Source organism: Choristoneura fumiferana, chromosome 11 (genome assembly GCF_025370935.1).
Source record: "Choristoneura fumiferana chromosome 11, NRCan_CFum_1, whole genome shotgun sequence".
In the NCBI taxonomy this organism is placed as follows: Eukaryota; Metazoa; Arthropoda; class Insecta; order Lepidoptera; family Tortricidae; genus Choristoneura; species Choristoneura fumiferana.
The window spans coordinates 1921733-1936137 of NC_133482.1; the positions used below are offsets into that span (position 1 = coordinate 1921733).

The following is a 14405-nucleotide window of genomic DNA, read 5'->3' on the forward strand; positions in this document are numbered from 1 at the left end:
GATGTCTTAATTGAATGAAAATGTCCGGTGAATATAATTACTGGATTAATTTTGCAAGCTCGCACCTCACATTTTATCGCTCAAATTATATGTATTTAAAATGTCACGTGGACCTTACGGAGGATACGGCTGAATGATGGAAATAAATTCTTCTACAGTGTATGTAAAGTTCCCAAACCGTGCTGAGCCTGAGTTGGAACTACGGCCCAAGCATATTTTGAGAGAAGCCCACCCTGCAGTGGGATTATATCGATGGAGATTATGAACGCCTACTAATATCATTCGAACACATAATTCAATACAATTCTTGCACGTTTCGATAAAGTTTAACCCTAAACTGCATAGGCATTAAGCACGGGCCGTGAGGCGTGACGCGGCAGCTGCCGTAATGAAGCGCGACTGTTATGAAATTCCGCGGCAAAACATGTTTCCGCGGTCTAGACAAACTGTCTATAATTCAGTCATAGACAGAATCAGGACATGGCAGAACTTCAGACAAATATTGACGTTCTGTCCAATAGATCAGATAAAGTAGACAAAATCAAGAGCTAGTTTAATTCTGCGCACGTGAAAAAAAAACTTCAATGATACTTAAGCAATCATCATATCATTAGCTTGAAAACGTCCACTGCTGAACAAAGGTCTCCCTTAGAACTAGAACGGCACAATGAACGACAACTGGCCACTTGCATCGATCTATTGCCCTGCAATCTCACGATGGCGTCGGCCCACCTAGTGGAAGGTCTGTCAACGCTTCCTCTTCCGTTGCGTGGTCGCTACGTTGGAGACTTTTCTCCCCCAAGGTTATCTGTTCTTCGAGCAATTATTATTCCCGCCTATTCCACTTCAACTTGCATATTCTTGGAGCCAGTCTTGGTAATTCTTCGGTGATTCAATAAATAAACAGATCTCAAGCAATGTGCTGCCTAATTTCAAGTCTCTAGGTCTAGTAGTTTAGCCTGTGCGATGTCTGTCTGTCAGTCAATCAGGCAGTTGCGTCTCGTTATGTAGATATAGGTAGAGATATGTTTTTTTTAGAATGAGAAAAGGATACAGTACTCGTATGTACAAAACGCTGGTTTCATCAAGAAACGTTATAATATAACGTTTTTAACTTTCGTGATTTTCACTCATAAGTCAAAACAACACACCAAGCTGGACTATACGCAAACACACGAGTAACTATATCTCGGCACAACAATGCAATGACCAAGGTCACGAGTAGACTGAAGTGTGGGGTGTCACGTCTGCCTAGCAGCGCGAGTCCTTCGAACTACCCGGACGTTGTTAGTGTTGTGTGTCGGTGTGATAGGGTGACTAATAAAAGTGACCAAGTGCGGGTAGTAGTTCGTGATACGAGTGCCGCACTATTAGTGATCAAGTCCGGTAGTTCGAAGGAATCGCGCTGCTAGGCAGACTTGACACCCCACACTTCAGTCTACTCGCGACCACGGCCACTGCAATGTTGCCGAAACGTCGAGGTAAATATTACTCGTGTGTGCTAGCATGATAAGTCCCGTTGGTGGTATTTTGATTACAGCAGAAAATATAATTGCGAATACTGCGATTCGATTAGGTACTAATTAAATCGATCATTAAAATCAAATTTATTGATCACTCATTGTTCGTATCCAGCTTCGGGTGATCTCGTAACGTTTCGGAAGCGTTCGTGCGCGCGCGCACGCTAGCCCGCCGTTATTGCACCCGCCTTATGGTCCTTGTCAAATGGCAATTCGAATACGGAACACTCGTTAGTGCCTGGCGCACATAATCATTGGATAAGGCCGCGTTCACAACTTCACACTATCCGATCGGATAAAAAGCCGAAGTGGACTAGTGGTCTGACCTATGGCCTCTCAAGCAGGGGATCGTGGGTTCAAACCCGGGCTCGAGTTTTCCGAAATTCATGCGAAGGAAAACATTGTGAGCAAACCGGCGGAAAATTCCTAATCAGCACTGGGCCCATGTGGGAACTATGGCCAAAGCCCTCTCATTCTGAGAGGAGACCTGTGCCCAGCAGTGGGACGTATATAGGCTGGGATGATGGTGATGTTTTTTCTTATGTTAATTAAACAAATTAACGAAGATATAGCTAGTTACAGTTCCGCGTGACGTCACACCGTGCTAAAGCGTCCCACCCACGGGCCTCCACTCCCAAACTTTGGCGGGTTTCATCTATCATTTTTAAGGCTCCTGAGCCAAAATGGCAAAAACGGAACCCTTATAGTTTCGCCATGTCTGTCTGTCTGTCCGCCCGCGGCTTTGCTCAGGGACTATCAATACTAGAAAAAGCTGTAATTTTGAACGGATATATATGTAAAACTATGCCGACAAAACGGTACAATAAAAAATTCAAAAAAAATTTTTTTACTGTACTCCCATAGGCGTAAAGTGGGGTGAATTTTTTTCTCATCTAATCTTGTAGTGGGATATCGTTGGATAGGTCTTTTTAAAACCATTAGGGGGTTGCTAAACGATTTTTCGATTCAATGATTTGTTTGCAAAATAATCAACTTAGAAAATGCAAAATTTGCATTAAAATCGAGCGTCGTCGTCGTCGTCGTCGTCCCCCCCCCATAGATCAAAACCGGTGAGTGGCAAATTTGAAAAATTCAGGATGTTAGTAAGTATAACTTACAAGGAAAAGTATAACGGTTAAGTTTTCTTGAGAATAATTAGTAGTTTAAGAGTAAAAAGCAGCCTAAGGTATAAAATATATCAAAACTTGGAATATTTCGTACAAAATACGAAATCCTTATTACTTAATTTTTTTTAATGGCTACGGAACCCTATTTCAGGCGTGTCCGACACGCTCTTGGCGGTTTTTACTTAGTGAAGTACCCTGAATTAAGAAAGAAACAAGAAAAATGATTTATTAACGTCCCAACAGTACCACCACCAAACACAACAATAATAATATTACTATACAAGCAAAATCATAATAAATTGTATGGTGATGACACCAATTGTCACCGAAAATTTACTCGAAAACCTCATTTCAGATCTGGTTTACCTTCTCATTCGTGTTTAAGGTAAGTACTTCTTCTACCATTTTGCATCATTTCATCTGCGAGTCTTCTATCTCACTCTGTATGCGTGCTAGGCGTATTTCGCTTTACATTACCATACCGTTTGATTGATACGTTTGTCTGAAGTAATTGCCGAAAAAACGCCTAATTGCTGTTCATGTAACGGCAAATAGATTATGGTTAACGATCGTTAGGTGTCTTATTATTTGGGCTAATTCGACGCCATGTAAGATTGAATAGAATGTAGATCAGTGTATTCAACTTTTGTACTAATGCCGACACGCGGTTCACTTGGGGTTAAAATTAAATGACACCTACAGTTCACATATGTCTATTCACCACCTGCTAAATTTTATTCCTTCTCCATCCATTCCATTGTAAAGGTTGACTGGAAGAGATCGCTCTGAAGCGATAAGGCCGCCTATTGCTTACCTCAGAAAGTCTAAAATATTATAAGTGAAACAGATACAAAATTCAGATCTATTGTCAAGAAGACATTAATATCTAAGGCGTATTATAAAGTTAATGATTATATCATGGACAGGGATAATTGGAAATACAATTCCGATCCGCATTAGCGATCCCTTCAAATAGCGAACTAACTGTGTTAAAAATAAAGTTGTGTTAAATACTTGTGATGTATAGATATCATTTAATAATATTGTAAATCTGTTTAAAAAAATATATACCTCGTTGAGTTTCTTCGGATTCTTCTCAACAGAGGTTTTTCCGAACCGGTGGTAGATTTTAATTTGACATTCATAACTGCTTATATAGCCTAAATTATATCATCATCATCCCAGCCTATATACGTCCCACTGCAGGGCACAGGCCTCCTCTCGGAATGAGAGGGCTTGGGCAGTAGTTCCCCCGCGGACCCAGTGCGGATTGGGAACTTCACACACACCGTTTGAATTTCTTCGCAGGTTTGTTGTGCAGGTTTCCTCACGATGTTTTCCTTCACCGTAAAGCCTAAATTGAATATATTTTATTTTGACTTTGATTTGACTCTTGACTCTTGTATATACTTGTTTTCTGTACTGCTTGCTATGTGTTGGTGGGCAAATAAAGAGTTATTGTATTGTAGTATCATCACAGACATTATATTTATATTTATATGAAGTCTGTGAGTATCATGAACTGCGGGTGCGTTGCCAGCCTCGAAAGAAACGGTACTCTTAGGGGCTGTTTCACCATCCATTGATTAGTGTTAACTGACGGCTAAATGTGATGCGGTCTCTATTTGTTTTGTTCGAATAGACGGAGACGGCATCACTAACCGTCAGTTAACACTAATCAATGGATGATGAAACAGCCCCTTAGTCTTTTTATTTAAGAATTTAAAGACACCCACGTCGGAAAAAAACTCATCATCATCATCATCATCATCCCAGCCTATATGCGTCCCACTGCTGGGCACAGGCCTCCTCTCAGAACAAGAGGGCTTGGGCCGTAGTTCCCACGCGGGCCCAGTGCGGATTGGGAACTTCACACGCACCATTGAATTGCTTCGCAGGTTTGTGCAGGTTTCCTCACGATGTTTTGTTTGTTTGATGATGATGGAAAAACTCAAATTAAAAATTATCATGGGTAAGTTGAAGTACTACTAATAAATAATAAGTCAGGAGGCGTAATTCAAAACAAATTCTACACAAAAAGTGGCCATACTTTTAAACGAAAACGACTTATGATTCAAATTTAGAGGTTGCAAATAGACGTGCTTGTTGATTGGTGAAAATTCAGAAATAAAGCGCGGATTGGTTTGCGCGCGTGATGCAATGTCATATGCACGACAAATGTCGCGTAGAACACGGTTTAAAAACCGTGTTCGCAAGGCCATTTTTCCAACGCATTTACAATTCCTGACTTATTATTTATTCGTAGGGTAAGAATACCGTTTTACAACGCGCAGTGGAGTAGCGCCATCTATCAGGGCCGTACTATTAACCAAGACTTAGGAGCGACTAATAAAACGATTATCTCTACCTATTCTAGATTAGACTACGCCTTTAAAACAGTATTCCACTGAAAATAGGTTTCGAAATGTTCAAAGAAATATTGCATCGTTTTGCCTAAAATTCGACATAAACGGAGGCCGGCAAGCAATACGCATTAAAATCACTTGGCCCACTTAGATATTCTGGTAGGTAGATATTTATCTACTAGGAACGCAGAACTGAGCTGACATTTGCTTGTTAGCACGCGATGTTAAATTTCAAAGGCAAATGCCTGAATGCTCAAGTCTAGGACGTAGCGGTTCATTTTTCATTTTATGTCCATTGATGTTTTACTGTACAGACGATTTTGAGTGACTTTACCTGAAGCAGCAACAGGACGGTTTCAAAACAATAAATTCGATTGAAATTGTTAAGAACTTGAAACAGACGTCCGCTTTCAATTCTACCAATAAGCCAACGCTGTTAGATCTATATCCCTAATTTGAATATCGAACACATGCTTCCAAGGATTTCTTAAAAATAATACAGTTAACTTATGTCAAAACGATAAGGTTCAAAATGAACGAGTAATTTTTAAAAACTGAAAGCGCGTTATTCAAATTACGAAGCTAGTTTTTTTTAATAGGTTCTTTTTGTGGCAGGAAGCGTGGCCGCTAATGCGTTCCGTTCACACCATGTGTGTGGATCAGAAATGACTTACTCTTTGCAAGTTCGTCATTATGGCGGGACATTGTTATAATTTTGTTTATTCATGCAAAGGGAGTAATTTTGTATCGTTAGCGAATATCTGTCGGAACTGGGAACATTTGGTTAATGATTGGTAGAAACACCTATGTTATTACCAGTCGGAATTTACATAGATGTGTTTTCACAGCAAATTCTTAATTTTGTGACCTTTTAGTGGCGCTGTCGTCACAACTGAGTTTCAAACAATAATGAAGGCATTGAACTTTTTTTTCCAAACAATAATACCCTTACAATCTTCATTGTGGCAACATTGTATTTGGTTCGTTTCTTGGAACGTCGTCTGTGTCAGATTTGGGTGAAAGTTTTTGCTTCGAACATGTGCCGATCAAGTGTTGAGCCCCAGAAGCTTATAGACTCCTGGTACATTTTTGAATAACATATGGGGCTCTATTTGTTGTGCTTAACGACAACGTTGAGTGAAACACTTGAAAATACTTCTGAAGATTTATTTCTGATAGGATTAAATCTTCATAATTATCTACTTACTCGTATTTTCGTTTGCAAGATTTTGTTGAATCTGATAAGCAATGCTCAAGTAACGTGTTTCTCAGATTTAGACGAAACATAAAATAAAATTTTCAAACTTCTCTAATCTTAGACCAATTTCACAAGAAATCGGATATTTTTGAGGTGCGCACAATAAACATAACTCGATATTAAATTTAACTTGTCAAACATTCCCGATCGCCGAACGCCAACTTGCTAACAAATAACAGCTAAACTAAAAGGCGTTGTCAAAAAAACTAAGAACTAACAAACGACAAACAAGATAGCCGGTACCCGGGGGGAACTGGACTTTTCCATTACCATTAATTTGGCCGAATGAGACTTTACTGCGTCATCTTGGAAGAGGTCATACGTCTTCATGTTGCCTTGGTACCTACTTTATTTGTTTTTCTCTTGTCAAAATGGGAGAGGATTACTTTAGATTGCAAGGGTTTATTTTATTAAAAGGGAAAATATGTGGATGCAAAGATTTCTTTGATAATAATATTATAGGGTTTTTTCTTCATTATAAAAAGATAGGGTACATTTCATTACCATGTCGTTCGTCGTTACCTATTACTATATGATGACATATATGACGACATAGTTCCTTAGAACAGATCTAGTTTAGTTACCCCCTACTGATCCATGTAAATGGGCGACCCGATATTTGCTATAACGTACGTAACAAAGAAATAACAGATATTCCCCTATTCCCAGCATTATAGTTTTCGCTATTCGCAATCAGTGTCATCTTCCAGTAAGTGATCCCGAGGCCGCGTTCCCACGATGCGCACGCGCCGGCTTGGGAAATCATTGTTTGCGGGGGCACAGCAATCACTGGGTGTGATTTTGATTGATCCTTCAATGACGACGTTTTTGTCGACGATGCCATGAGTGTTAAACATTTAGATTTTAACAAAAAAGGAATAAATGCCAACATTAATTTTGATGTGACAAAGGTTCATGAAGTTATTGCAGAGCTATTGGCGTTGTCTGTATTAGTGTTGTGTTGTCACGGCAAGTAAACACATTCAAGAGAAATCAGATAAAGGTCTCATTACCGGCAAGAAACATTACTGATGGAATCAAGTGCCTGACCGACGATAACAAGATAGTAAAAAAAAAAGTTTTGTCATAATCAATTTTCACCACCAATTGAACCAATTGCATTGTTGATTACAAGCAAATAGTTTGAGGGAATTTAAATACTTAAGCGATGTAACTATTTAGGAAAAATCTCTTCGAATCTAGAAAAACTAAGTGGCTACTGTTTCTAAACCAAAAGGTAATCCGTATTTCTACGGTCTAGATTCCAGTCAAAATCCTCCAGTCTGTCAACCTTTACCTCACTTATTTAGTTTTACTTTTAATTCAAAATTCGTCCACCTGGTAGTAACCTGAGCACGCGTCGCTGTTGGAACAAACACAGCCCCTGCCATATTGTCCTTTTACGAATTGTTTTTAAACCATGCGCGTGCGGTTGATGTCCATTGTTTCGCCCTATTCCACCCCTTTAGGTCTTATTATGATTAAGATTGTTTTGTATTGATTATGGACATTGGAATAAGATTGAAATTATTTTAAACGAGCTACAATTTTTAGGTGCGGACTGAGTGTGAAAGAATATCTTAATATTCTGTCCAGACTTTTTATTCGGTTTGGTTATGAGGTATAACAATGAGATAACAATCTTGATCTGTCTTTTGATTGAAAAATGTTTTTTTTTTATTTCATTAAGTAAATACTTGATATATATGAAACTACATATAACATTATTTACATATTTCTAAAAAACGGAAAACATATTTTTTCATAAGTTAAATAAGTAGTTTGTTTGATACTGGGTATAGTGCAAAACTCTGCTGAAGTAATTCCTTATTTAAAATAGTCATTACGGTTTATTTCAGAAAAACGTTAAAAGAAGTTTAAATCATACGATACTAGTTGTTTCACTTTTGACTAACCAGGTATACTATCACAACTTATCGCTATGCTTACTGTGCCATTAATAACTTCTTGTAAGTAAGTTAATTGTACTAGTCATGTAAAGTGGTGATATCTTGTGCATTTATTACTTCCCATGGGTAGAAAATGGATGTTTATCGATGCATCTGTCTAACGAATGTTTATCCATGGTTTCTTACGGAACTTTCTTTTATCACACAAACAATGCTATGAGCACTGCATCGACTGCTTTTTACAATTATTTGCGTGTTGCTTTTGTTTTGACATCAATGGCATTACTTATAAGATTATATATTGTCTAGTTGCAATTCTCTGCAATGTTCTTGTGACTATTTTTGATGATTTTACTTGCCACTTAATAATTAATCTAAAAGAATGCACGGAAGAGCACATGATTCTTTTATTATCACTGAAAATATCAAACCGACATCGCATTGCCTGACGAGGAATATCGGTACGACATTTACTGTAAATATTATCACAGCATGGTCTATGGTGGGTTAGGAATCAAATGGTATTTTTACACAAAAACTGGCAGAAAAAAATGTACTTAGAACAAACATAATGTAGAGATAGCATAACAAGTGCTTTGTGATACAGGTAATTATAGAAATTTAATGTCGTGTTTTGCTTATGATGTTGTACTAAAAACTGTCAACTATGGAGTTTACTTATACCGATCACTTGCTTTTCATATTCATAGACCACCGTTGATTCTTGCCGGTCCTAACAATTAACTGTAAAACAATTAAAAATAATACGCCATCAATAATCCCGGCGGCTTCCGCCATCAAGGTCAAGTTTTATTATCATTACTACCACCATAATGCCCCGTAGATTTATGGCTTCGTGATGACAATCACAAGTTACCCTGGCGCCAGGGTCATCGCCCGTCATGGGAAACGCAACTCGCATTTGATATCTTGAAAAAAAAAAACTCACACGTAACACCTAGGAATCCTATCATTAAAACCATAGGGCCCACATTGCAATGGGATACGCTTATCTTTTTTCGCGTATCAAATTCTCGAGTGTTTGTGATGATTTCTACCTGCCCCAATTCACACTACGATAATTCTAGATTTCGGGGATATTTATCTACTATTGCGACGGATGTTTCACATGTTGAGTAATGTTCAGTTTCAGATTAGACCAGGATCACAGAAAATAGAAATGAGCATGCTTGAGACGAAACCTCGCGTCTCGTTACCTAGTCACACCTTGGAGTAAGTCCTGCGAGAAAATTAATATCGTCTCATTTAATATGCAAATAGTCCGGTCCGGTCCCTTATCTGCGTTGTCCGGTCCGCTCAATCAATGTGTCCTTTAAGCGGGCTATCTCTGTGCAATCTCACCTCCTTGCCTCTCATGCCGCCTTGGTACTTCAATTTATTACCGCCTGGTATCATTAACGTAATCTTTATTTTATCTATTTCTATTGAATAGGTTTTTGAACCTCGTTATGTTTGCTCAATGAGTAGAAAATTTATAATTGTTGTTACTATGCTCGCAAGTTTTAATTACGTAGTTAAAGAAATATAAATTTATTCAGCACATTTGCAGTTTAACATATCAGAAAAACGAAACAAAGAATCGACAAATAAAAGTTAATGAAATAATGAAAGTGTTGTAACAAAAAGTTAACCAAAACCTACACCGAGGCGAACAAAAAGAAAATTGGGTCAAAGTTTCAATAGCTAATCAAGAGTAATTGTGTTGTAGTACAATGTAGGGAGGGTCACAGTGATTCGATCTCCATTGTTTGGGCCGCAACCGGAGACGGCACGCTCCGAACAGACCCTTAGGGAAAGCTGGGGAAATGTCAAAAGAATGTTTGCTTATGAATTATTTTGTTGGTTAATGATCAAAATGCGACCATTCTACCAGAACTAAACGGTTTTGAATGTGGGAAAATCTCGAAAGCTATCCCGGAGTGATCGAATTTAATAGTCGTAATATCTAATGCTACGTAAAAGTCAATACGCATCCTACGTCTATAAATTCAAATAACGATTTATAGCAGCTACTTACAAATTTGTATCGTCTACAAATAATTTTAAAAAGAGCAATCGAACACACGTAGGGAATAGAGAGAGGCCGACAATGCCTCCCTGCGGGACGCCGGGCAATAAAACATATCGTGCACCTACCACTTCACTGGCGCGCTTGATTTTAGTTAACTCCTTGCGTCGCTGATTGCCTGGTACCATCGATTTAGTCGTCGCAGGTTATTGGAAACTCATTTCGTAATTTAATTGAGTTTCATGATTAATAACAGACGTCTAGCTCATTGAAATTCTTATTAACACTAGCCGGTGCGGTTAAAAATAGTAACAGCAACTATTCTAAGATTTCTAAGAAGCGTATTGATTTAAATAGTTATTTGAGCGTTGTAAGTTGTAGGTTCAGACGCGGAGCAGACTGGAGTATCGGCAGTCGGGGCACGCTGTCGCCCGAGCATTAATATTAACTATGTAAATACAGCGAGCCACACGTCATTAGCTATTCAACGTAACGGAACGAGTGGCATAAATAATGCAAGTGCCGTCTCCTGGTCAAGCAGCTTCGATCACTTGGCTTCCTGCTCTTCCGCCGGATTCACTAATTGTTACTTTAATTCGTTTATTGTCGTGTTATTTAAATGGGAGCGTTTCTAGATTTGGGAGTAAGGCCGTCATTAGCTGGGGCTGGGAGTGTCTGTTCGGTGATTCGGACGTTTTTATGGGGCCGGGGCGTGGGCGGAGCGATTTGCCTAATTGTAGGCACATATTCGACGCTCGGATTCCTTCTTTATTTGTGGAAACACTGCGGATTACTTTTATCACTTCTATGGCTCTTTTGCCTATTAAAACGGCGATGTTTTAACGAGATCCCGTTTTATGTTCAAGTTTATTGGCCAATCTAAATAGCTGCCTTCAAAATGTCATCATTGATACGAATTAGTAACACTCTTGTTGCTGGTTTATATATCGCATAACGGAAGCCGAAATGCTGATGGACGGGAAGCCATTAGTTGTGGGTAATACAAGACTTGGGGTAGCCCAGTAGTACACGTCTCTTAGCTGATGAGATCATGATGATAATTACGCTTAGAATAAGCGTACTGTATACACAAAAAGAAGTATATGCAAATACTGGGTAGGTAATATGACGTTCGTCAATTACGTTGTCTTTATTAACAACGCATCAACTACTACGAGTACAAGAAATTAGTACACAATCGAAATATTTTCTAGGGTAACAGGAGCCCTCGAAACTTCATCAAAACTCGACAGTTTGAAATAAACACGTAAAATCAAACAAAAAGCGAGCGGAAATCGACTCGGAATCGCACTCGGAACAAAACGTCTATATTGAAAAGTGTTTCGTCAATGGGCTTTTGAAATTACAAAGCTGGGGTTTAATTAAGCGGAGCTTTAAGCTTAATTGTGTGCAGTTAAGCTCCGGAACACGTGTCCAGAGTATACTCTTTGCTTTGTAGCTGGATTAAGTGTTTGACGGTTGCGGTCGTATTTGCATTTTATTAAGTTTTTGACTGACTCTGAACGTTGACCCTTCACTGTGAATTCACTGGCTTGTGATGATAATAATTAAAGCGTTTTGAATTTTAAGTTGGCTTAAAAGATTTCCATTTCAAAATTTGAACTTTAAATTTCAATAAATTGAAGTTCTTGGCGTAAAAGAGCTAAATGTGTCTCGTATCCTTTTTTTGTCAGCCTCTCACTTTTTACATATCACTGACGATGCAAATGCCTTGAACTTTTACAACTCACTGCCTAAATCAATCTACTATAAGTGTTTAAAGTAATATCGTTGTATCTAATACATTTGTGTAGAGTATCGTTTGCACGTTAAAATAACAATAAATGATCAAGTCAAAGATTTCGACGTAACTACTTATTGTGACACCTGATTTCTCGATTTTATCATTATCATCACTAAACACTTGATCGATAAAGTCATGGAGTTTTACCAACGTCTGACCACGAACCCGAAAACAAATTCAACCAACCTCTTCCCCTAAACACAAGTAGGTATTTACCCATAGTTATTAGACCGCAAGCAATTACCACACAAAAACAAACAGAAGAAGCCGGGGGCGCACACAATGCCGGGGGCCTCCAGATTACGAGTGTAGCTGTCAGCGTGAGGGGAACAATTAGACGCAGAATTAGCGTTTTGACGCGCGGCAGACGCGTGCGCGGAGAAAAATAGCGTAAATAAGTTTGAAAAGGAACTTGACGAGTCCCTTGAGGAAGAAGTATTTGTTAAACATACTGAGAATCATCAAGCGAATGCAGTAAAATCATTGTATTATTCCAAATATCTTCATATAAATTGCAAATTGTCGATACACCAGACGCCTGGTACAGCAAAATGTATTTAATGTTTGTGCGACTAAAACAAAATAGAATGAAAAATCAAACGATAGTTAACATAAACTCTAATGTTTATGGAGAAGAAGATATTCGTAAACTATATACAATACAATACTGGAGTGTAGGTAACAAACGTGTGACAGATATGTGTGTGAGATTATTCAAGATCATATGTGACTTATTATTATTACACTATTGATTCTAGTTAAATAAACACGGATGGTATTTTGAGAAATATCACTAAATATTATCGAGATACCTATGCAAATTAAAATCTAAATTTAAAAAATTGAATTGATGTAAAAATAAAAGCTCGACATCCTAATTAGCCTATGGATGACATATCGCTATTTCCAATGACATAAAATAAAAAGGCCGATTATTCAATGGGACTGAGACAGCACTCACGTGATTACCTTACAAGGATATCATTATATTGAAAAGTATCAACTCGAAATACTTTGGTTATTAGTAGATGATGTAACGCAAACTAGATAATTATGATCAAGGAGGCATTTCAGTGGAACTCGAAAGGCTAAAGAAGTTGCTCTAAATGATAAATTTTCAGTTTATTGAACAATGCCTTCTCATGCAATTTCTAGATCCTCAGGACCTATATTGTCAGTGTAAAATAAACGTCTTTCACTAGCTTCATTTAAGTTGGAAGCTCTAAGTTTATTTAGCTTGTCGTATCCATTTCCGATTTCTCAGCTCACGTCCATGTTTGCTTGTAACCCGACACCTCGATAGATTTCCCTTTGTCCCGCCCCCGCTCAGCGTTCACCGCGACGGTTCGCTTCAGGCACAATACCCATTCATGGCTGCTTTTTGTTTGAAGAACATATGGACTTGAGGGTAGATTGGAGGAAATTAAAACGCGTGGTTTTTAAAACACTACCCCTTAGCTGGGGTTCAGCTGCCGCTTGTTCTAATGGAGTAGGAAAGACTACAAATTTATAAGTTTTTTTGTTTATGTTTGATTTGACGATAGTAAATTAAGATTCGTAGCAATTATTGCCTTGAAAATAAAAACCAATAATAAATGTATTAAACGACACGAATGCAAAGAAAATCTTACGTGCATCGTTCCAATGTCTGATTAGAGAAATGAATCTCTGAGAAGAAGTTTAAGGCACACATCTCTGGACGGCAAATACCTACTGCTGCGCATGCATGCACCAATTATTGTACTGTGGATTGATATTTTCATAAAGTTTTAGAAGACAAATTGAGTAGTGAGGATTAAATACCATTATTTATGGTTTAGATAACTTTGAAACCGTAGATGAAGAAACACATGCCAACGAACCTGCACCAACAAACCTCATTTGCTAAGATAGGCAATCTGCCAAATAAGTCTGTCAAACTCCTTATCGACTAGCAGATGTAACGAACTGCTTATTGGACCATAACACACAAGATGAAAAACAAAAGCAAAAACAAAAGTGTCCTCAAATTCGAAACTTCAGTCCCAACGCCTAAAAGGCAAGTGTACTTACATAATAAAAAGGAAACTTCCGAAGATATTAAGAGAAAACTTAACAAAAGGGATGATTGAAACAAACCCTAGCGAAGTTCGGGAACACGTCCCTCCCAAAGTGTATTAAACCGCCTAAACTTTGGTAAAAAGTGAAAGGAGACAAAGTGAAATAATATAAATATTTTTAGTAATAAAAAGTTGATATTGGCGGGTTCCGCCGCGGTACACGCGACAAGCGGGGAGCGGGAATTAGTACCGTCCAGGCGTCCTCCAACTCGTTTTATGTCGTCGGTACACGTTGTAATTTTATTTAAACGATTACTTCACATTTAGTTTTAGACATGAAAGTAAAATAATG

At 38.3% G+C, this 14405-nt stretch overlaps 2 protein-coding genes across 5 annotated transcripts in view; both read right to left on the reverse strand.

The window, feature by feature from the left end:
* LOC141432913 (uncharacterized) overlaps positions 1 to 9075 on the reverse strand; it is a 51009-nt gene extending 41934 nt beyond the window's left edge. The window contains 1 exon segment of the mRNA XM_074094747.1: positions 9059 to 9075. Within this exon segment, the coding sequence (XP_073950848.1) occupies positions 9059 to 9075 (17 nt within the window).
* Positions 1 to 14405, reverse strand: part of hth (Meis homeobox homothorax) — a 385579-nt gene that overhangs the window by 284277 nt on the left and 86897 nt on the right. The window lies entirely within an intron of this gene.